This window comes from Mobula birostris, chromosome 3 (genome assembly GCF_030028105.1).
Source record: "Mobula birostris isolate sMobBir1 chromosome 3, sMobBir1.hap1, whole genome shotgun sequence".
NCBI classification, from domain to species: Eukaryota; Metazoa; Chordata; class Chondrichthyes; order Myliobatiformes; family Myliobatidae; genus Mobula; species Mobula birostris.
Window position 1 is genome coordinate 95072566 of NC_092372.1, and position 21843 is coordinate 95094408.

Sequence of the window (21843 nt, forward strand, 5' to 3'; positions counted from 1 at the left end):
ATGTGCCCCGTGACTATATAAGGGTCGACTCAGGTGATGCAGTAGGTTTTTGAGTTTGTAGATTTCCAGGTAGAACGTGTTGTGCCTCCGTTTCTGTTGCGTTTGTTTTTGTGACGCAGTTTCATTTTTAAAATGGAAGGTGCGTTCTCTTAGAAGATATAGTATTTGAACTGGAAATTTGTGGCTGAAAGTGCCAATTTACTCAATTCCGACAGTTTTGAAGGGAGAGTGAAGAATTCATCGAAGTGAAGGATCGGGAGAAGTCGGCATTGTTTGGTAGTTTAATAAAGGATCGACCTTATTGAGTCTTCATTGAAGAGAACCTATATTGAGATAACTCTTGCAATAGCGCAATGAGTTCATGAAAAAAGGCTCTCTCTCTAAAAGGAATTTAAGGTCAGTCGATTTAAACTGTTTATTTTCGACATCGGGAATCCTGTGGACAGAACCAGCAGTAAAGGTGCGTCGGTGAAGAAATCGTTCTCCAGAGAAGTCTCTCCCAATTGAATGCATAAGACTGTTGGACTTTCGAAGTTATCGCTTTAAGAACTATATCTAACTGAATCGCTTTAAGAACTTTCCGCATTTAACGCTTTAAGAACCAGAGCCGAGTGGAGTTGAGGAACGGTTGCATACCTGTTTAACCTCCGGTTAAAGTTTTCCTTTTTTTTTCCCTTATCGCTTATATGTGTTTAATAAATGTTTGGTTTTCATAAAACTGTCTCGATTAATATTCATTGCCGATTACGTAACACCAACCTCTCAAAGCATTTCATCACTGTCGATGTGAGTGCTACTGGGTGATAGTCATTAAGGCAGCCCACATTATTCTTCTTGGGCGTTGGTATAATTGTTACCTTTTTGAAGCAAGTAGGAACTTCCACAAATAGCAGTGAGAGGTTGAAAATGTCCTTGAATACTCCCACCAGTTAGTTGGCACAGGCTTTCAGAGCCTTACCAGGTACTCCATCGGGACCTACCACCTTCACTCTCTTTAAAGCCAGTCTAACATCGGCCTCTCTGACAGATATCAGAGGGTCATCAGCTGCAGCAGAGATCTTCACAGCTGTAGTTGTGTTCTCCCTTTCAAGGAGGCTTTGGGTTCATCTGGTAGTGAAGCATCGCCACCATTTATGCTATTGGGTTTCGCTTTTTCTTACTATTCCTTCTCCCAAACATTTAACTTCTTGAACAATAACTAAGATGTTACCACAGTTATTAAAAACATGCTGCGGATGATTCCAAATATCTCCTCAAATCATCCCTGAGCCAAAACATTACCGTGCTTCATGGTAACACACATCAAAGTTGCTGGTGAACGCAGCAGGCCAGGCAGCATCTCTAGGAAGAGGTACAGTCGACGTTTCAGGCTAAGTCCTGACGAAGGGTCTCGGCCCGAAACGTCGATGGTACCTCTTCCTAGAGATGCTGCTTGGCCTACTGCGTTCACCAGCAACTTTGATGTGTGTTGTTTGAATTATCAGCATCTGCAGAATTCCTCGTGTTTCCGTGCTTCATGGTGCCGTGTGGTAAATAAGGGGCGTGTCGGATTGCACGAACTACAACCCCCAGCACCGCTTGCGGCAAGCAGGCTCCATGGGAACGACAGACCGGAGCCCTGGTTTGAACGAGCCGGCGGCGAACAGCCCAGCTCGGTCCGGTCACGGTGGCAGTGGACTGTGAGCTCAGAAAGCTGGCCTGAACAGCAGCGGCGGCGGCCGGACGCGGAGCAGCCGGCGAGCGTTCCAAGGCGCTGCTCCCACGCCGCCCCTGGGCAATGCATGGCGGCCGTGCCCGCTGAAGAAAGCCTTGGACAGTAACCAAGGCGACAGGTGTTGAAAACCAACTGCTCCGCGATCTCCAACTGAATCAATGAATACATATTTTTGTTTAAGATTTGGGATTTTTAAAATAGTAACTTAAAATATTCAGTGTTTATTTTTGTAGATATGTTTTTTAAGTAAACACACCGTTGATGTACGAAGCCTTTTTTAAAAAAAAATAACGTCGATCGAGTTTTAATGCCTTTAGAATGAACACCGTTTTGGAAACTAAAGCCAAAAGACAGGCGGCGGCAAGTTGCAGCCGCGTGAAAGGTGAACCGCTAACTGGAACATCGGTCTTCAATGTATCGGATATCCTATCTCCAGAGGGTGAGTTTCTCGGTGAACCGCTAGGCAAACTTTAATTCCGGCACTTGTTGGAGTTTATGCGGTGTAAAGCAGGCAAAAGTGAGCGATGGACGGATATGCTGATATGAATGATTGTCGGATTAAAGCTGAGCTCAGCGGGTTTGTGGTGGTGGGGGGGAGAAAAGGCTGATAACTTCTCACAAGTTAGAACAGGCGCTGGAAATCAGATATCGGTGTAGTTAGCGTATTCTGGGTGGGAGATGGGGACGAATACACTGCTGGAGAATAGGGCGAATGCATTTATTTGACTGAGGTTGTTGACTCAATAAAAGCTAACTTCAGTTTTTATTGTGTTGTATATTTTAAGTAGTTTATATAAGATAAACTTATTTTCTGTTGCTTTATTTTTTTAAGTCTAAATCAATTTAACGGGCAGAGACATTGAAATTGATTTACATAGTTAAATCTTTTTAATTCTGTAAATGAATTTAAATGTGTCTGACAATCATTTAAAATCAGCAAACAAGTTTTAACAATATCAGCTGTCTAGTTAGTACTGCGATGGAGGTGGTTGACAGCCTCAAGTTCCTAGGATCAAACATCACCAGTAACCTACCTGGTTTAAACATTTTGACACCATGGTCGCAAAAGCTCACCAGCACCTTACCACCTCAGGAGGTAAAGGAATTTGGCTTCTCCCAGCGGACTTGCAGAGATTTGCAGACTCAGGCTCTGGCCATCTGGCCTCGACTTCTGTACTTGGCATCAACCCCAGCACCTGCCAATCACCAAACACCAGGCTTTGAAATCCAAATTTGATGATGACAGGTCTTCAAACTCCAGTCTCACCAATTCGCATACTCAGAGGGTCATCGGATCTTGTTCCTCCTGCCCACGCAAAGCTGTAACTCCGGAACTGCCAGCAACTCTGACCCTGGTGGAGGGCACCAGTCCTCATCCATCTGGCCTTCCGGTTAAACATCCGACCATGGTGTCCCACATACATGTTGCTGGCCTTCAAACGTGGAGCTGAGGATTAGTCCCTGGCCTGGCCTCTAATTCCCCTGTTCCCGATCCTAATCTGACCCCTAATTCCACTCTCTGTCCCCAAAACCATTCCAATGAATCTAAAAAACATTTGAATCTGAGCCAATCTCGATGGAGACTGCAGCTTAGTGCTGTCTTATAACAAGACCTTGCACCTTATTGTCTCCCTGTAACTGTAACACTTTATTCTGCAGTCTGTTTTTGTTTTACCTTGTACTATCTCAATGCGCTGTGGTAATGAATTGATCTGTGTGAACAGTATGGAAAACTTGGTTTTCACTGTACCTTGGTATGTGTGACAGTAATAAACATTTGCCAATTTAAACACAGTAAAACTGGGGTCCGGATGTTTGGATGAATGGCTGTGCAGGGTTTCTCCATCTCCTAAGTGTACATTCAGAACAGCAGAATATCTATCTGACCCTGTGGGTTTACCATCTCTGATCAAATGTCACTGTGGTATGACATTTCCAGAATCCCAGCAGTTTAAGAATGAATATTCTCTGCTGAGCTTTGATTTCAGTTCTCTCTAAATGATGGTAATTATCAACGTTTTCCAGTGTTTTTATTGACACAGCGTTAAGTAATTTGACCAATGACCTGTTCACATTTGTAGGCTGGGGAGATCATTTTAATTATTAGCTTGAATATTCCTAATTTCCCCTCCGATTCAGCCACAACCGAGTTTGGAAAAAAACGTGGAATAGAAATTGCTTTGCTTGTTTACTGACTTTAAGGCAGTGTTATGGGTCTTTCTAATTCTTGAAAGTCACTTAAAGATCGGGACCCTCAATTGTATCATTCTCAGAGAACTTTATTGATGTCCCTGTGCATCAGGACTGCATTCCCTATTAATATGCTGCAAATTCTTTCTGCTGTTAGCAGTATCTGAAGTCATCTTTTAAACGGCTGTACCATATTGCAGTACACTTCTAGATACTGGAAAGTGTTACTACAAAATGAATAGAAGCGTGATAAAGGGGTGTGGGAGAGTGCTGTGAGGTGATCTGAGGCACCTGGACCTGATGAAGAACGTTGTTTGCAAGAGGTAGTACTTTATCCAAGACGGCTTTGGAGATTTTCTGGGACTACAACTAAATATTAACGGCAGGATGCTCCATCTAGGTATTCCATGACACAAGTGCCATGCATGAACACCTGGGCTTTGGGGAAGCTTGCATTGAGCTTCATTGTAACAAAGCTTGCTCTGCCTACTCTTGTGGACTGAAGGTAGAGTAGATGAAGTCTCTTCTTGGGTATGGAGTTTACATGACCTCCCTTATGCAGCATGGAGAATTAATCCATGAGAAGTCTGTGGTAGAGACTGGCAACTTGGAATGGTGTTGAGAATAGGAAGCTGAATTTGAGAGTCATTCATTACTTGGGGGCAACCTGTACTATGGTTGAAGAACTTTCCTCTCTGTCTCAGTCTTGATTGAGTGACCCCAGGTTTCAGATATCCCAGCTAGGAGGAAGCATCATCCCTGAATCTCTGTGAGAATTGTATGTTTCAATGAAATCCTCACTTCTAAACATTAAGTAGACTGGACTAAACCTTTGATCCAGTGATTCCCAAACTTTTTTGGGTTATTGCCCTCTTGGCTCCGAGACCAAATCCTCAGCGTCCTTCTCTCCCTTTCTGGCCATCACATAAAAACTATAAAGAATTTTGATTTGCAATGCACAGTGAAAGAAAGTTCAAAGTAAATTTTATTATCAAAGTACATGTATGTCACCATATACAACCCTGAGATTCATTTTCCTGTGGGCATACTCAGCAAGTCTATAACTGTACCTGTAATAGGATTAATGACGGATCAACCAGAGTGCAGAATGCAACAAACTGTGCAAATACAAATATAAATAAGTAGCAATAAATAACAAGAACATGAGATAATTAAATGAAGAGTCCTTAAAGTGAGATCATTGATTGGGAGGGCATTATCCGTGATGTACTGGGCCAAAATAGGTTCTGCAAATTCAAAACAGTGACAATTTATTGCAAAAAAATATTCAAATCTATTTAAAGCTGCAAATACCATTATTTCTTTATAAAAACAGTTTTAGAGCATAAATTAGTAGTTCAATTATTCACTTCTTCGTTGTTTTTCCACCTTTCAGTGATGCTTCGTGCAGTGATATCAGCTTCTCAACATCAGGGTGAATGTCACTCAGAAGGAGTCTCAGATCCCCACGTTCAGTAACTTGCAGTCTGTTTTGTTGCTTTGAAAGAAGTTGGACAACTGCACGGAAGCTGGGCTTCACTAAGTATGAGGTTAGAAAGGCAATAAAGAACATCTTGATCTTATTCCACTGCGCAGGACAGCATTCACAAAGAGTTCTTTCCACAACCAAAAGTCTTAATATGATTTTTTGAACTTCAGCTTTATTTCAAAGTTATTTTGTAGCAAGATCAGTTCTTGCACCATCCTTCCTGTTAATTTCTCCTTGCAAGGGTTCAGGAATGAATTTATTACCCGATCTGAAATTTGGATCAAAAGAAGATCCTGAAATCTCTCATGTGTTTTTATGCAGCTCACCCAACTGGGCACGGTATTGTTGAAGATCATCATCTGGTATTCTTTCCTTCTCTTCCACTGCAGAGAGGGTCAGAAATTGGACAAAGTCATGATGGCCAGTGTTGCACTTAAAGGAGGTTAATTTGGACAGAAATGTGGAGACGACTGATTTAAGTTTGATAGATTCACATCATTTCCTTGCAATTGAGGACTGATTCCATTAAACTTTGCGAATAATTCTGGCAAATAAGCGATGCAATGCTTAAGATTTTTGAGTTGATTAATTAATGAAGCATTTGAATTTTCAAAATTTTATCAGTTTCAAAAAGCGCGTATAAACCCCTCAAGCAGTTTCCTATTGAGAGCCATCTGACTTGTGTGCAACAACAAATGTTCAAGCTGCTCATGATTCGCAGTACAAAGCTCTTGAAATATTGAGAACCTGAGACTTACTGTTATTACAGCAGTAAATAAAATTATTAAATGATTTGTGCAGCCAATCGCTTAGAGTTTTTGCGACAAGAAGTTGTCTGTGAATTACACAGTGAATGATAAATTTGTACAGCCTTTTTCAAGAAAGAAACAACCCCACTGTTGTGTTCTGTTATTGATGGTGCCCCATCTATTGCATAAGTAAGAATGTTGGCAAGTGGAATGTCCTCTTTCAAAAATTGATCAGCAACCTTAAATGTTGACACCCCTTTTCTATCTGTTTCTTGTCTCCTTGCAAATAACAACTCTTGAACATTGCTTTCATCCTTTATGAATCGAACATAACCAAGAAGCAAAGATTCATTGTTTGGCAAAGTTGACTCATTTAACTGCAGAGCAAATCCTGTTGTCATAGGTATATTGCACAGTCTGTCTACCATGTTCTCAGACTTTTCATTTATTTGTCTTTGAACAGCGTTGTTGTTGAGTGGAATTGTTTTAATTATTTGGTTTGATGACTTATGCAAAACTGTACTTAGAACCTCCCTTACTGCTGGCAGAATCAGTTACTTCAATTGTATGGGGTTTCTGGATTTAGCAATGAACATTGACATGTTGAATGAAGCACACAAACCATCCCAGTCCTTTGCTCCAGGGCCCATAACTATTTAGTCTTTTCTGCAATCCCCTTTTCCTCTCTGATGAGTCATTTAATGACCAAAACAAAACCTTCAGTATGTGACTATTGCCCTTCCCTATGTTCACTCTCTTACTGTGTGTGTGTGTGTGTGTGTGTGTGTGTGTGTCTCTCTGTCTCTCTCCTGTCCTCACACCGGTCCACCCTCACCAACTTCCCTGGTTATGGTAACACCAACTAATCCTGCTTCTGTAGTTGGGACAACTTTGGCCAACATAGTCATCGTTCACTACATGACACTGCTTACATCATCACATTGTTGCCGTGGCTCGATTTAGCCCAATCTTCATTTCTTACATTAAGTCTGTAATCCCTCAGCTGACTCCCTTACTATTGAGTGGTTCCCATTGCCCTCTTTATCATTCCCCCCCCCCTTAGAAGCTCCCACCATCCCCAGGATTTCATCACCCTTTGCAGTCCGTCTGTCATAAGCATAGTCTTCCCTTAAGAGACCAAACTTGTAGACACAATTTCAGATGTAGCCTCACTGTGGCCCCGTACACTATGACTTCTTTGGTCATACACTCCAATCTTTCTGCAGTGAAGGCCAACAATCAGTTAATGTTTTTGACTGTGTACTGTACCAAATACTCATGATTAATGTACATACAGGTCTCCCTTAACACTAACCCCTTCATTGTAGTCACCACGTATAAAACAATAATCCACCATTCAATACATAAAATGCTGGAGGAATTCAGCAGGCCAGGTGGTATCTATGGGGAAAAAGAAGTACAGTCGATGTTTCGGGCCGAGATCTATCAGCAGGACTATCCACCATTCTATTGTTTTCCACTAAAAAGGATGACCTCACATTTTTCCACATGATGTTCCATTACACCCCCTCAGTATCTCCCGACGCCTCTCGATATCTTCCTCATGTTACACTACTGCACAGTTTTGTATCATCAAACTTAAATGTATTGTGCTAATCATCTAAGTTATTGATATAGATTGTGAGAACTGGGATCCCAGTACCAATTTATATGACATGGCCTCCCTGAAAATGATCTGTTTACTTCAACTCTGATTTCTGTCATTAACCAGCCTTCAATCTGTGTTAGTATGTTACTACCAATTCCATTTTGTTGAATAATCCCTAGTCTGGTTTGTTAATCAAGCCTTTGGAAAATCCAAATGTACCATATTCACTGATCCTTTTATTTACACAGCAAGTTACAACCTCAATAATTCTTAATATATTTATCAGACATGATTTCCTTTCTATAAATCCATGTTGACTGTCATTTTCTAAATGTACTGTTAATATTTGTATTATAATACAGTAGATTGTTTTCCCTATTAGTAATGCTGTCACTACCTTCCAGTCTACAATCTAAAACAAACGAGAAAATCTGCCGATGCTGGAAATCCAAGCAACACACACAAAATGCTAGAGGAACTCAGCAGGCCAGGCTGTACTTATGGAAAAGAGTACAGCTGATGTTTTGGACTGAGACCATTCATCAGGACTGGAGAAAAAAAGATGAGAAGTCAGAGTAAGAAGCTGGTGGTAGGAAGGGAAGAAATACAAGGTGGTAGGTGATAGGTGAAACCAGGAAAGGGGGAGGGGTGAAGTAAAGAGCTGCGAAGTTGATTGGTGAAAAAGATATCGGGCGGAGAAGGGGGAATTTAATAGGAGAAGACAGAAGGCCATGGAAGAAAGAGAAGGGGAGAAGAACCAAATGTAAGGAGATAAGGAGAGAGGGGGGATGGGAAATGGGAATGGGGAAGGAGAGGCGGTCCATTATCAGATGTTCAAGAAGTTGATGTTCATGCCATCAGGTTGGAGGCTACACAGATGGAATATAAGGTGTAGCTCCTCCAACCTGACTGTGTCCTTATCATGGTAGTAGAGGAGGCCATGGACTAACATATCAGAATGGGAGGTGGAGTTAAAATGGGTGGCCATTGGGAGATCCCGCTTTTTCTGGCAGATGGAGCATAGGTGCTAGGCGAAGCAGTCTCCCAATCTATGTCAGGTCTCACCAATATACAGGAGGCCACACTGGGAGCACTGGATGCAATAGATGACTTCAACAGACTCATAGGTGAAGTGTTGCCTCATCTGGAAGGACTGTTTGGGGCCCTGAGGGAGGAGGTGATAGTCTACAAACTATGAAGTTTTGGCAGAAGACAACTAGCATATCACTATCAACTTATTTCAAAACTTTTGGATAGAAGTTATCAATAAAATTATATATTTCTAAAAGTTTTAGAAGTATGTTTTTATGCTTGTAACTAGATTACTTTCCCTTTGTCCTTTGAATTTTGGATTCTAGTATAGAATCCCTTCCCAGGTCTTTTTATTGTTTTTTCACTTTCAAAGTGCAAAAATACTGAGCAAACACAATTTAAAATAAAAGTAATTTTTTTCTCTATATGGTATGCTACAAATCTTGCATCTTAATTTTCTGGATTAGCCTCCCATGAGGGACTCTGTCAAACTCCTTACAAAAATCCATGTAGGCGACATCCACTGCCCTACCCTCACCAATCTCTCTCATCACCTTAATTACTACTTAATTACTTATGGTGCAACTGTAACGAAAACCAATTTCCCTCGGGATCAATAAAGTATGACTATGACTATTTAAGACTTTGTTGGTCAAGATGAGATTACCAAGTGACTGGAAGATAGCAAATATGATAACTTATTGTAAAAGAATGGCAGGGAAAACCCAGTTAATTACAGGTAGTCTAATATCATTGCTAGGGGGCAGACTGGTTTTTCACTGCACTTGGAAAAGTAGCAATTAGTTCAGTGTAGTCAACAAGGATTTGGGTGGCATGGTAGTTTAGCGGCTAGCTCAGTGCATTGCAGTGCTAGCTACCATCAATTATTGTTCCGTTCCTACTGCTGTCCAAAAGCAGTTTATATGTTCTTCCTGTGACCTCTTGGTTTTCCTCTAGGTGCTCCAGTTTCCACCCACATTCCAGAGACATTGCACATAGAACATAGAACAGTACAGCACATTACAGGCCCTTCAGCCCACAATGTTGTGCCGACCCTCAAACCCTGCCTCCTATATAACCCTGCACCTTAAATTCCTCCATATACTTGTTTAGTAGTCTCTTAAACTTCACTAGTGTATCTGCCTCCACCACTGACTCAGGCAGTGCATTCCACGCACCAACCACTCTCTGAGTGAAAAACCTTCCTCTAATATCCCCCTTGAACTTCCCACCCCTTACCTTAAAGCCACATCCTCTTGTATTGAGCAGTGGTGCCCTGGAGAAGAGGCGCTTGCTATCCACTCTATCTATTCCTCTTATGGGTATAAGTATGGGTTAGGTTTAGTAGGTTGTGGGTATGCTATGTTGGCACTAGAATCATGGCACACTTGCAGTCTGTTCCCAGCGCATTCTCGGACTATGTTGGTCAAAAGATGTTTTGATGTACATGTGACAAATAAAGTGAATCTCAATGTTAAGTTATTTGTCGGTGGGAGATACTGTCTGACTAAATTAGTTGAGTTTTTTGAAGAGGTAACTCATTTGATGACATCAGCGCAAGTGATGTGGTTTACATGGACTTTAATAAAGTCTGATAAAATCTTGCAAGGAAAGCTGCTCCAAAAGGTTGGAGCTCATGCATCCGAGGCAAATTGGATCCAAAATTGGCTTGGTAGTAAGGGACAGAAGATAATGCCGAGAGGGTTGCCTTTGTGTTCAGAAGCCTACGATCAGTGTTGTATCACAAGGGTCTTGTATTGGGACTCTTGCTGTTTGATAGATATGTTGACTTCAGTTTGAGTATGAGAGGTATGATTAGTATGTTTGCAGTTGGCACAAACATTAGCGGTGGTGTTGCTACTAAAGAGGGTAGGCTTAAATGATACTGACCAGCATGTAGGTTGTACAAGGCAATGGCAAATGGAACTTAATACGAGGTGATGTGGGTGACATACATCATGAATGGCTGTGGCCTAGGGATAGTGAGCAAGGGTCTTTGGTGCACAGGTGCAAACATCCTGAAGGTGGCAGCAGAGGAAGACAGGATGATAAAGAAGGCATAAACAATGCTGGTATTGATTAGCTGAGGTGCAGAATATAAGTGCAGGGAGGTCTTGGTACCATTTTTATAAAACATTGATTTGGCCACGTCTGGAATGCCATGCACAGTTCTGGTTATTACCCCGTAAGAATTATGAAATTGTGTGGACAGGCACCTCAAATGCCATTGATAAATTTGCCAATGATACAACTGTTGTTGGCAGAATCTCAGATGGTGGTGACGAGGAGGCATACAGGAGTGACATTGATCAGCTGAGTTGAGTGGTGTTGCAGCCTTGCACTCAATGTCAGTAAGGCGAAGTAATTGATTGTGGAAGAGGAAGTCGAAGGAACATACCACCAGTCCCCATCAAAAGGTCAGCAATGGAAAGGGTGAGCAGGTTAAAATTCTTGGATGTCAACACCTTTGAAGATCTATCTTGGGTCCAACATATTGATGCAATTATGGACAAGGCACATCAGATATATTTCATTAAGAGTTTGAGGAAGTTTGATATGTCACTAAAGACTCCTACAAATTTCAACTAGATGTAATGTGGAGAGCATTCTAACTGGTTACATCACTGTCTGGTATGGAGGGGCCACTGCATTGGATTGAAGAAAGCTGCAGCAGGTTGTAAACTCCATCATGGGCACCGGCCTCCCAAGCATCAGAAAGGCAACATCCATCGTTAATGACTGCCATTACCCAGGACATGCTCTCTTCTTACTACCATCAGAGAGGAGAGTACAGGAGCCTGAAGACACACGTTGACCATTTTAGGAACAGTTTCTTACCCTCTGCTGTCAGATTTCTGAACGGACAATGAACCAGCCCATGAATACAACCTCACACCTCACTATTTTTGCACTGTTTTGTACTACTTACTACTTATTTAATATACATACACACACACACACATATATACCCTATTGTCATTTATAGTATTTTTATGTACTGCTGCTGCAAAATGGCACTTTCCATGACATAGGTCAGTAATATCAAACCTGATTCTAAAATTGTACTGGAAAGTGTGCTGAGGATATTATCAGGATATTTCCCGGGTTGGAATGTCTCAGTTACGAGGACCAGTTGGATAAGCTGAGTCTGTTGGCTTTGGAGCAAAGGAGGCTGAAGGGCACCTATCTAAGTTAGAGATGAATAGTATAGATAATAAGAAACTCTTCCTGATCGCAGAGATGTCAACTACCAGAAAGCATATACATAAGATTGGAGACTTGAGATTTGGAAGAAATCTGAGGAAGACTTTTTTCCCATCCAGAGTGTGGTTGCAGTCTGGAGTTCACTGCCTACAAAAAGGGGCGGAGGCAGATACCAGAACATTTAAGACGCATCTGAACAAAAACTTGAATTGCTCATGCATAGGAGGCTATAGATGAAGTGCTGGTAAATGAAATTAGTATAGATTGCTACCTGATGGTCAAGATTGATAGGGTGTGCTGTAAGACCTATTTTGGCACGACATGAATCTATGACTTGAGACTACACATGAATGCTGTCATAGTTGTTATATGGTATATTTGGGAAAACAAGTAAAAAAAGAAAATAATCTACTGCCTGAAAGCAATGTAGAGACTAAACGTTCTGAATATTTCTTCCCTATTTCCATTCTTGTAAACACGAGAAGCTCTGCAGATATTGCAAATCCAAAGCAACACACACAAAATGCTGGAGGAACTCAGCAGGTTAGGCAGCACTATGGAAATGAATAGATAATCAACGTTTTGGGCCAAGACCCTTTTTCAGGACTGAGAAGAAAGGGGGAAGATGCCAGAATACAAAGGTGGGTGGGGGGAGGGGAAGGAGGCTCGTTGGAAGGTGATAGGTGAAGCCAGGTAGGTGGGAAAGGTCAAGGGTTGGAGATGAAGGAATCTGATTGGAGAGGAGTGTGGATCATAGGAGAAAGGGGAAGTAATAGGCAGGTGAGGAGAGGTGAAAGGTCAAAGTAGGGAACTGGAGTCTACCCAGACAGAATATACCTGTAAGTTGAGGTTTATGTTCCATAGCCCATTTCCTAGGGGCTCCACAGGGGACTGTCTTGTCTCCCTTTCTCTTCAACTATTGCACAGAGTCTTGTCATCTTCAGAAGTTTTCTGATGACTCTGCCATAGTTGGATGCATCGGCAAGGGAGATGAGGCTGAGTACAGGGCTACAGTAGGAAACTTTGTCACATGGTGTGAGCCGAATTATTTGCAGCTTAATGTAAAAAAGACTAAGGAGCTGGTGGTAGACCTGAAGGGAGCTAAGGTACCGGTGACCCCTGTTTCCATCCAGGGGGTCAGTGTGGACATGGTGGAGGATTACAAATACCTGGGGATACGAATTGACAATAAACTGGATTGGTCAAAGAACACTGAGGCTGTCTACAAGAAGGGTCAGAGCTGTCTCTAATTCCTGAGGAGACTGAGGTCCTTTAACATCTGCCGGACGATGCTGAGGATGTTCTACGAGTCTGTGGTGGGCAGTGCGATCATGTTTGCTGTTGTGTGCTGGGGCACAGGCTGAGGGTAGCAGACACCAACAGAATCAACAAACTCATTTGTAAGGCCAGTGATGTTGCGGGGATGGAACTGGACTCTCTGATGGTGGTGTCTGAAAAGAGGATGCTGTCCAAGTTGAATGCCATCATGGACAATGTCTCCCATCCACTACATAATGTACTCGTTGGGCACAGGAGTACATTCAGCCAGAGACTCATTCCACTGAGATGCAACACAGAGCGTCATAGGAAGTCATTCCTGCCTGTGGCCATCAAACTTTACAACTCCTCCCTTGGGAGGTCAGACACTCTGAGCCAATAGGCTGGTCCTGGACTTATTTCCTGCATAAATAATTTACATATTACTATTTAACTATTTATGGTTTTATTACTATTTATTATTTATGGTCCAACTGTAACGAAAACCAATTTCCCCCGGGATCCATGAAGTATGACTATGGCTACATGTAATTGTGAGGGTTTTGTTTTTTCCCATGGGATGTGCAGGAGTATTTGTGGGGTGATGGGATGGCTCACTGATTTATTTCAGCATTCTGCATTCCTCTTCCTCTGAGCATGGTTACAACAGTGGTGGGTTGCTGGGTAGGAAATTTGGAATTCAGGGGCCTTGTGCTGTGGCTGAGATCTTTATTTAGAGAATTGGGAAAACAAAAAGCCAAAGAAAAACAAGGATTCTTCCCCTGCCACTGCTGTCTGGAGACACAACAAGTGATAGTTAGAGAATTTGAGTAGAGATTAAGGTAGAAAATTGATGTTACATTGGGGATATAGCAATATTACTTTGGGGGTGTCCAGTTAAAAGTGTCCTTAATTCTGTACTAATTCATCAATTCCCAGGTTCAAAATAATTTTATGGTCATACGTTGCTATGAATCACAAGCTGATTATTCTTTGTTACCAACAGTTGAAGTCAGAAGTTTACACACACCTTAGCCAAATACATTTAAACTCAGTTTTCCACAATTCCTGACATTTAATCCTAGAAAACATTCCCTGCCATAGGTCAGTTAGGATTTTAAGAATGTGAAATGTCAGAATAATAGTAGAGAGAATGACTTATTTCAGCTTTTATTTCTTTCATCACTTTCCCAGTGGGTCAGAAGTTTACACACACTTTGTTAGTATTTGGTAGTATTGCTTTAAATTGTCTAACTTGGGTCAAACATTTTGGGTAGCCTTCCACAAGCTTCCCACAGTAAGTTGCTGGAATTTTGTTCCATTTCTCCAGACAACTGGTGTAACTGAGTCAGGTTTGTAGGCCTCCTTGCTCGCACATGCTTTTTCAGTTCTGCTCACAAATCTTCTATCAGACTGAGGTCAGAAAATGATGTCAAGTCTGGTTCATCCTTGGGAGCAATTTCCAAACGCCTGAAGGTGCCACGTTCATCTGTACAAACAATAGTACGCAAGTATAAACACCATGGGGCCACACAGCCGTCATACCGCTCAGGAAGATGCATTCTGTCTCCTAGAGATGAACGTACTTTGGCGTGAAAAGTGCAAATCAATCCCAGAACAACAGCAAAGGACCTTGTGAAGATGCTGGAGGAAACAGGTAGACAAGTATCTATATCCACAGTAAAACGAGTCCTATATCAACATAACCTGAAAGGCTGCTCAGCAAGGAAGAAGCCACTGCTCCAAAACCACCATAAAAAAGCCAGACTACAGTTGGCAGGTGCACGAGGACAAAGATCTTACTTTTTGGAAAAATGTCCTCTGGTCTGATGAAACAAAAGTTGAACTGTTTTGCTATAATGACCATCGTTATGTTTGGAGGAAAAAGGGTGAGGCTTGCAAGCCAAAGGACACCATCCCAACCGTGAACCATGGGGGTGGCAGCATCCTGTTGTGGGGGTGCTTTGCTGCAGGTGGGACTGGTGCACTTCACAAAATAGATGGCATCATGTGGATATATTGAAGCAACATCTCAAGACATCAGCCAGGAAGTTAAAGCTTGGTCGCAAATGAGTCTTCCAAATGGACAATGACCCCAAGCATACCTCCAAAGTTGTGGCAAAGTTGCTTAAGGACAACAAAGTCAAGGTATTGGAGTGATCATCACAAAGCCCTGACCTCAATCTGATAGAAAATTTGTGGGCAGAACTGAAAAAGCGTGTGCGAGCAAGGAGGCCTACAAACCTGACTCAGTTACACCAGTTCTATCTGGAGAAATGGAACAAAATTCCAGCAACTTAGTGTGAGAAGTTTGTGGAAGGCCACCCAAAATGTTTGATCCAAGTTAAACAACTTAAAGGCCATGCTACCAAATACTAACAAAGTGTATGTGAACTTCTGACCCACTGGGAAAGTGATGAAAGAAACAGAAGCTGAAATAAACCATTCTGTACTATTATTCTGACATTTCACATTCTTAAAGTAAAGTAGTGATCCTAACTGACCTCAGACAGGGAATATTTTCTAGGATTAAATGTCAGGAATTGTGAAAAACTGAGTTTAAATGTATTTGGCTAAAGTGTATGTAAACTTCTGACTTCAACTGTATGTCATAATACCCCATTACATCATAGTCACTGCACCATTTTTGTAGGCTTTTGCCACATTCATCCAGCAGTGACGGTAAGAATCTCTTCTCACCTTTTAAGCTTGTTTGCATCAACATCTACACAAAGAAGTAAAATTACTAATTGTTAATTAATGTTATTTGAAGTTATTGATTTTAAAATTAAACCTTTTCTATTCTTTGTTCACTGCAGTGATGTATTTGTTTTGCAACTGAAGTGTTCCTCACTTAAATTTTAAATTCAGTTGTCTTGTTGACTTGCGTATTAAAGTTTACCAAACTTGCTGAGTTTATTGATAATGCACTCTTTGATACGTGATGGAATCACTCAAAAGTCTATTAGCAAAATACCAGCATATTGTTTTAAAGCTTTTTAATAATTGCAGATTTTTCTCACAATCTGAAGGTTCAGACCAGAAAAATTTGTTTTTGTTTTGTAATATTACTGTTTGCTGGTGAGGATGCATTTCTGATACAGACATGATTGTACTAAGTTCATAAATTCCGGAACAGTTGTGGGTCGAGAGAATCATGGCACGTCACACTTGTGTCAGAATGTAGTAGAGTACAGCACAGGAGCAAGCCATTCAGCCCACAATGTTGTGTCAAACCAGATAAAAAGCAAATCAAAAACACCCAAACACTAATCCCTCTTATCTACACCATGTCCACGTCTCTCCACCCTCCTTATCTATATGTGCCTATCCAAATGTCTCTTAAAAGCTTCTAATGTATTTCTCTATCACCATACCAGGCAACACATTCCAGGCATTCATAGCACTCTGAGTAAAAAGCTTACCCTTCACATCTCCCTTGAATCTACCCCCTCTGATCTGCAATGCATGCCCTCTGGTATTAGACATTTCAACCCTGGGAAACATATACTCTCTTTCCACTTTATGCCTCTCATAATCGTATAAATCTCTATCAGACCTCCCTTCAGCCTCTGCCGCTCCAGAGAAAGCCATCCAAGTTCATCTAACCTCACATGATAGTACATGCCCTCTAAACCAGGTAGCAGCCTGTTGAACCTCTCCAAAGCCTCAGCATTCTTCCTATAAGTGGGGCAACTAGAACTGTATGTAATTCTCCAGATGTGGCCTTACCTAAGTTTTATAAAGTTGCAACTTAACATGCTGACTTCTGAACTCAGTGTCTCAACTAATGAAAGCAAGCATTCCATAAGCCTTCTTAACCACCTTATCGACCTGTGTAGCCACTTTCAAGGAGCTATGAACTTGGAACCCAAGATCTCTCTGCTCAGCAACACTGTTAATGACCGTGTCCTTAACAGTGTACTGTCTCCTTGATTTGCCCTATTGAGGTGCACCTTCTCACAATTATCTTGGTTGAACTCCATCCGCCATTTCTCTGCCCATATCTGCAACTGATCTATATTGTGCTGTATTCTTTGCCAGTCTTCTGCACTATCCACAACTCCATTAATCTTGGTATCATCTGAAAACTTACTAACCCACCCATCCACATTTCATCCAGGTCATCTATATCCATCGCAAACAGCAGAGGTCCCAACACAGATCTCTACGGAACTCCTCTAATTACAGACCCCCAGCTCAAATAAGTCCCTTCAAGCACTACCCTCTGTTTTCTATGTGCAAGCCACTTTTGAATCCAAACAGCTGCAAATCCCATGCATCTTAATTTTCTGGATTAGCCTCCCATGAGGGACTCTGTCAAACTCCTTACAAAAATCCATGTAGGCGACATCCACTGCCCTGCCCTCACCAATCTCTCTCATCACCTTGTCAAAAAACTCAATCAAGTTGGTAAGGCACGACCTGCCCCACACAAAGCCATGCTGGCTCTCCCTAATTAGACCATGGGTATCCAAATGCTTATATACACACACACACACACCGTAAGAATTTTCTCCAGGAATTTCCCAACAACTGAAGTAAGACTCACTAGTCTATAGTTCCCAGGATTTTCTCTTCTTAAGTGGACGTACAGCATTAGCCACTCGCCAGTCTTTGGAGACCTTGCCTGTGGTTAGAGAGGTCAAGCGCCCAGCAGTCTTGACTCGTGTGTCCTTTAATAACCTGAGGTAAATCCCACTAGGTCCTGGGGACTTACCCACCTTAATACTCCTTAGGAGGCCCATCACCTCCTCCTCCTTGACCTCTAAATGCCATAACATATTTACACACTCAGCACTGATCTCCTGGTCCTCCCTATCCTTTTCCCTGGTAAATACTGAAGAAAAGTACTCATTAAGTCCCTCACTCTCATTCTCTGTATCCAAGCAAATGTTCGCCCTTTTATCCTGGAGTAGTCCCACCCTCTCCTTAGTTAACCTTTTACTCTTGATCAATGTTTAGGATGCCTCTGGGATTCACCTTAATCTGACTTGCCAAGGACATTTCTTGACCCTCCAAGCTTTCCTAATTACCTGCTTTAGTTCTTGTCTGGCTTGTTTATACTCATGTGCTTCATTTGATCCTAACTTCCAAAGCTTTACATACTTTTCCTTTTTCTTCTTGGCTAAATTCATCACCTTTCTGGACATCCAAGGCTCTCTTATCTTTCCATCCCTGTCCTTCCTTCTAACCTTTCCTGCACTCTGTGCAATTTATCCTTAAGCACCCTCTAGATGTCTGATGTTGACTTGCCAGAGAAAAGGTGTTCCTAATTAACGCTTCTTAGTTCTTGCCTAATGCCCTTGTAATTTGTTCGACTCCAATTTAAAGCTCTTCCACAAGGACCATGCCTATCCTTATTGATAGCTATCCTGAAAGTGAAGGAGTTGTGGTCACTGTTCCCTAACTTTGCATCCTCTGGAAGGTCAGTCACCTGGCCAGGCTCGTTACCCTACACATGGTCCAGTACTGTCCCTCCTCTCATTGGACCGTCCACGTATTGATTTAAGCAACCTTCCTGGATACACTTAACAAATTTTGCCCCATCCGAGCCCCTTACACTAAGAAGGTCCCAGTTTATATTAGGGAAGTTGGAATCCCCCAGTGACAACCCTATTATTTTTACACATTTCCTTAATCTGAAAACTTAATTGTTCCTCAATGTACTAGTGGCTTTCAGGGGGTCTGTAGTGCAATCCCATCAATGTGATTACACCTTTCCTATTCCTGAGTTTCACTCAAATAGACCCAGTGTCTGACCCCCCCCCATTATGTCCCCTTCGAGTGCAGCTTTGACATTGTCCCTCTCTAGTAGTGCAACTCCACCCTCACTTTTACTTCCTCCTTTATCTTTTCTAAAATTTTGAAAACCTGGTACATCAATCACCCATTCCTGTCCCGCTCTCAACTAAGTTTCAGTAATGGCTACAACATCATAGTTCCATGTACTGATCTATGCCCTAAGTTCATCACCCTTGCCTGTAATACCCCTAGCATTAAAATATACACACTTCAAACTATCTGACCCATTATACCTGTTATTTTAATTTTGCCTTTTAATACTTTCTCTGACATCTACCTTCTTATGCAATCCTTCCCTTACTGACCTGGGGCTCCGATTCCTAGCCCCCTGCAAAACTGGTTTAAACTGTCCTGAGTAGCCTCAGCAAACCTTGCAGCCAGGATATTAGTTCACCTCCAGTTCAGGTGCAACACATTCCTCTTGTATAGGTCATCCATTCCCCAGAGAAGGTTCCAATGATCCATGAACTTGAAACCCTGTCCTCTGCAGCCCCTCATTGATACATGCTATTACCCCATTCGTACCTGTATAAACCCGAGGCATAGGGAGTAATCCAGAGATTATAACCTTGAAGGTCCTTTTTTTCAGCCTCTTTCCTAGCTCTGTAGGACCCCTTCCCTTTTTCTACCAGTCATTGGTGGTAATATACATCATGACCTTTGGCTGTTGCCCATCCACCTTGAGAATATCCTGCAACTGTTCCAATACATCATGGACCCCAGCACCAGGGAGGCAACACACCATCCTGGTGTCTTTTTTGCGGCCACAGAATTTCCTTTCTTATCACCCTAACTATTGTGTCCCTTATAACTAACTCACTGCCTTTCCTGTTGAGCTCAGAGCTGGCCAGAGCACCACCAGCCTGGCAGCTGCTGGCTGCTGTTGCCATGATCTGATGGGTAATTTCCACACCCCCCCCCCCCCCACCAGCAGTATCCAAAGGAGTATACTTGTTGCTGAGGGTAATGGCCACAGGTAAACCCTGCATTGACTTCTCAATTCCCTTATCTCTCCTGGTAGTCACCCATCTACTGTCCAAAGCCTGTAATATAGGTATGACCACCTCTTCAAAAGTCTCATCTGTAATATCTTCAGCTTCCCGTATGGTCCAGAGTACATCCAATTCTAGCTCCAACTCCCTGACCTGAGTAGTCAAGCACTGAAGTTGGGTACACTCTCCACAGATGTAGTCATCAGGGAAGCTGTCAGGAATCCTGAATTCCCACATCTGACAGAGGAGCATTCCATCATGATGACTCCATACTAAAACAGAAAAAGGCTTGCCTCTTCTTAATTATACCCACACCTGCTCATGTTGCAGCCTCCACACTCTATCACTGGCACACTCCAACAATGGCCACTCTCTTTGAGCCTACCCTCCTTTTATTTGCAGCTGAGGTTAGGCTTCAGACGTTGGCACTCACTGTGCCTGCGCAGTCCACAACGACCAGCCTTGCCCAAATCTGGTCCTTTTATACTCTCTCCTGACTTCTGTCGGGCTCTGACCCAATATACACCTCTCTTGCCTGAGCCACTGAGAAAAGACCAGCTTTACCCGAGTCCGCTCTTTTTACACTTGCAGTCCTAGCTTCAGTGGGACTCTGAAACCTACCTACAAAAGTCCTTGAATATCAATACCATATTCAAAATCTCCAAATTTTGTGCTATGCTGGTTGAAATCTCCTCCTATTTGAAGCCTATTGTTACATAGTTAGTTGCAGAATTTTTACCTGTTTTCGCTAGTGCTTTCAAAATGCAAGCAATATCCCTTTCTTCCTAACCACTCTCTCTTTCTCACCCACCAACCCTTGCTGTCCCCCTTTTTCCTCCTGCTCTTTCTCTCCTCCTTTGTTCTTTCTCTCCTTTTTTCTTCCTCCCTTCTTTCACCTTCTCTCTCCCTTCCACTATTTCTTTCTCTTTTTCACCCTCTCTCCCTCACCTTTCTCTTTTTCTCTTTCTCTCCCTTGCTCTCTCCTTTGCCTTGCCTCACTGTCTCTCTTTACTCTGCTATTTCTCTCTCCCCACTTCCCCAATTTCTTTACCCCACCTTCCCATCTATTTCCTCTCTTCCATCTTTTCTCCTGCTTTCTCTCTCTCCTTCCACTTCCTATTGATTGTCTTTCATACCTCCTCTCTCTGCTCTCTTCTTTGTGTGCGTGCAGAGAGGATACACATGGTATTAGAATAGCCATGAGTTATTTTTGATCTGTGAAATTTTTCCCAACAAGACAGTTTCAGAAATGTATGGCAACACACACAAAATGCTGGAGAAATGTGTGTGTTGCTTAGGATTTACAGCATTTGCAGAATTTCTCGTGTTTATGATTTCCAGGAGTATATCCTTTTGTAAATTGAGTACTGAACTGCTTCTTCTCACCTTTACACTCATGTTTCTTCATTGAAACTTTATTTTTGCAATGGGCGAATTAATGTAAAGGGAGATTAACCTAGGAAAAAAGAGCAAAGGCATACATAGAGTCTATAGGACAACAAATGAAAGAGTACCACTGTGAATGTGTTTCTATGTATGATTATAATTTTGATTGATTCCAGGAGCTGGTGGACATTTATCATCTACTGACTGTCGGTCTTGTCAGTCTAGTCTGCATGCCTCAGAAGCTGGAAACAAAGCATTAACATTGTATAAAAATAACAGTAAGTGTGTGTATTATTAATGTCTCTTGGATTGTTTTAATGTGCATTTGAGCACTTCTGCAACACTAATCTTTGCGATGGGGAGAAGACTGTTATGTAGGATGAGGAGGAAAGATCATAAGACATATTGTGTGATTT

General features: G+C 42.1%; 1 protein-coding gene across 5 annotated transcripts in view; it reads left to right on the top strand.

Moving 5' to 3' along the window:
* The first annotated feature begins 1604 nt into the window (after positions 1–1604).
* The window catches only part of LOC140195179 (coiled-coil domain-containing protein 158-like), a 162171-nt gene continuing 141932 nt past the window's right edge, over positions 1605–21843 (top strand). For all 5 annotated transcript variants that reach the window (XM_072253071.1, XM_072253073.1, XM_072253072.1 and 2 more), the window contains exons 1-2: positions 1605–2153; positions 21604–21705. In XM_072253071.1, the coding sequence (XP_072109172.1) occupies positions 2033–2153; positions 21604–21705 (223 nt within the window). In that variant the 5' untranslated portion in view covers positions 1605–2032. The remainder of the gene's footprint in view (positions 2154–21603; positions 21706–21843) is intronic.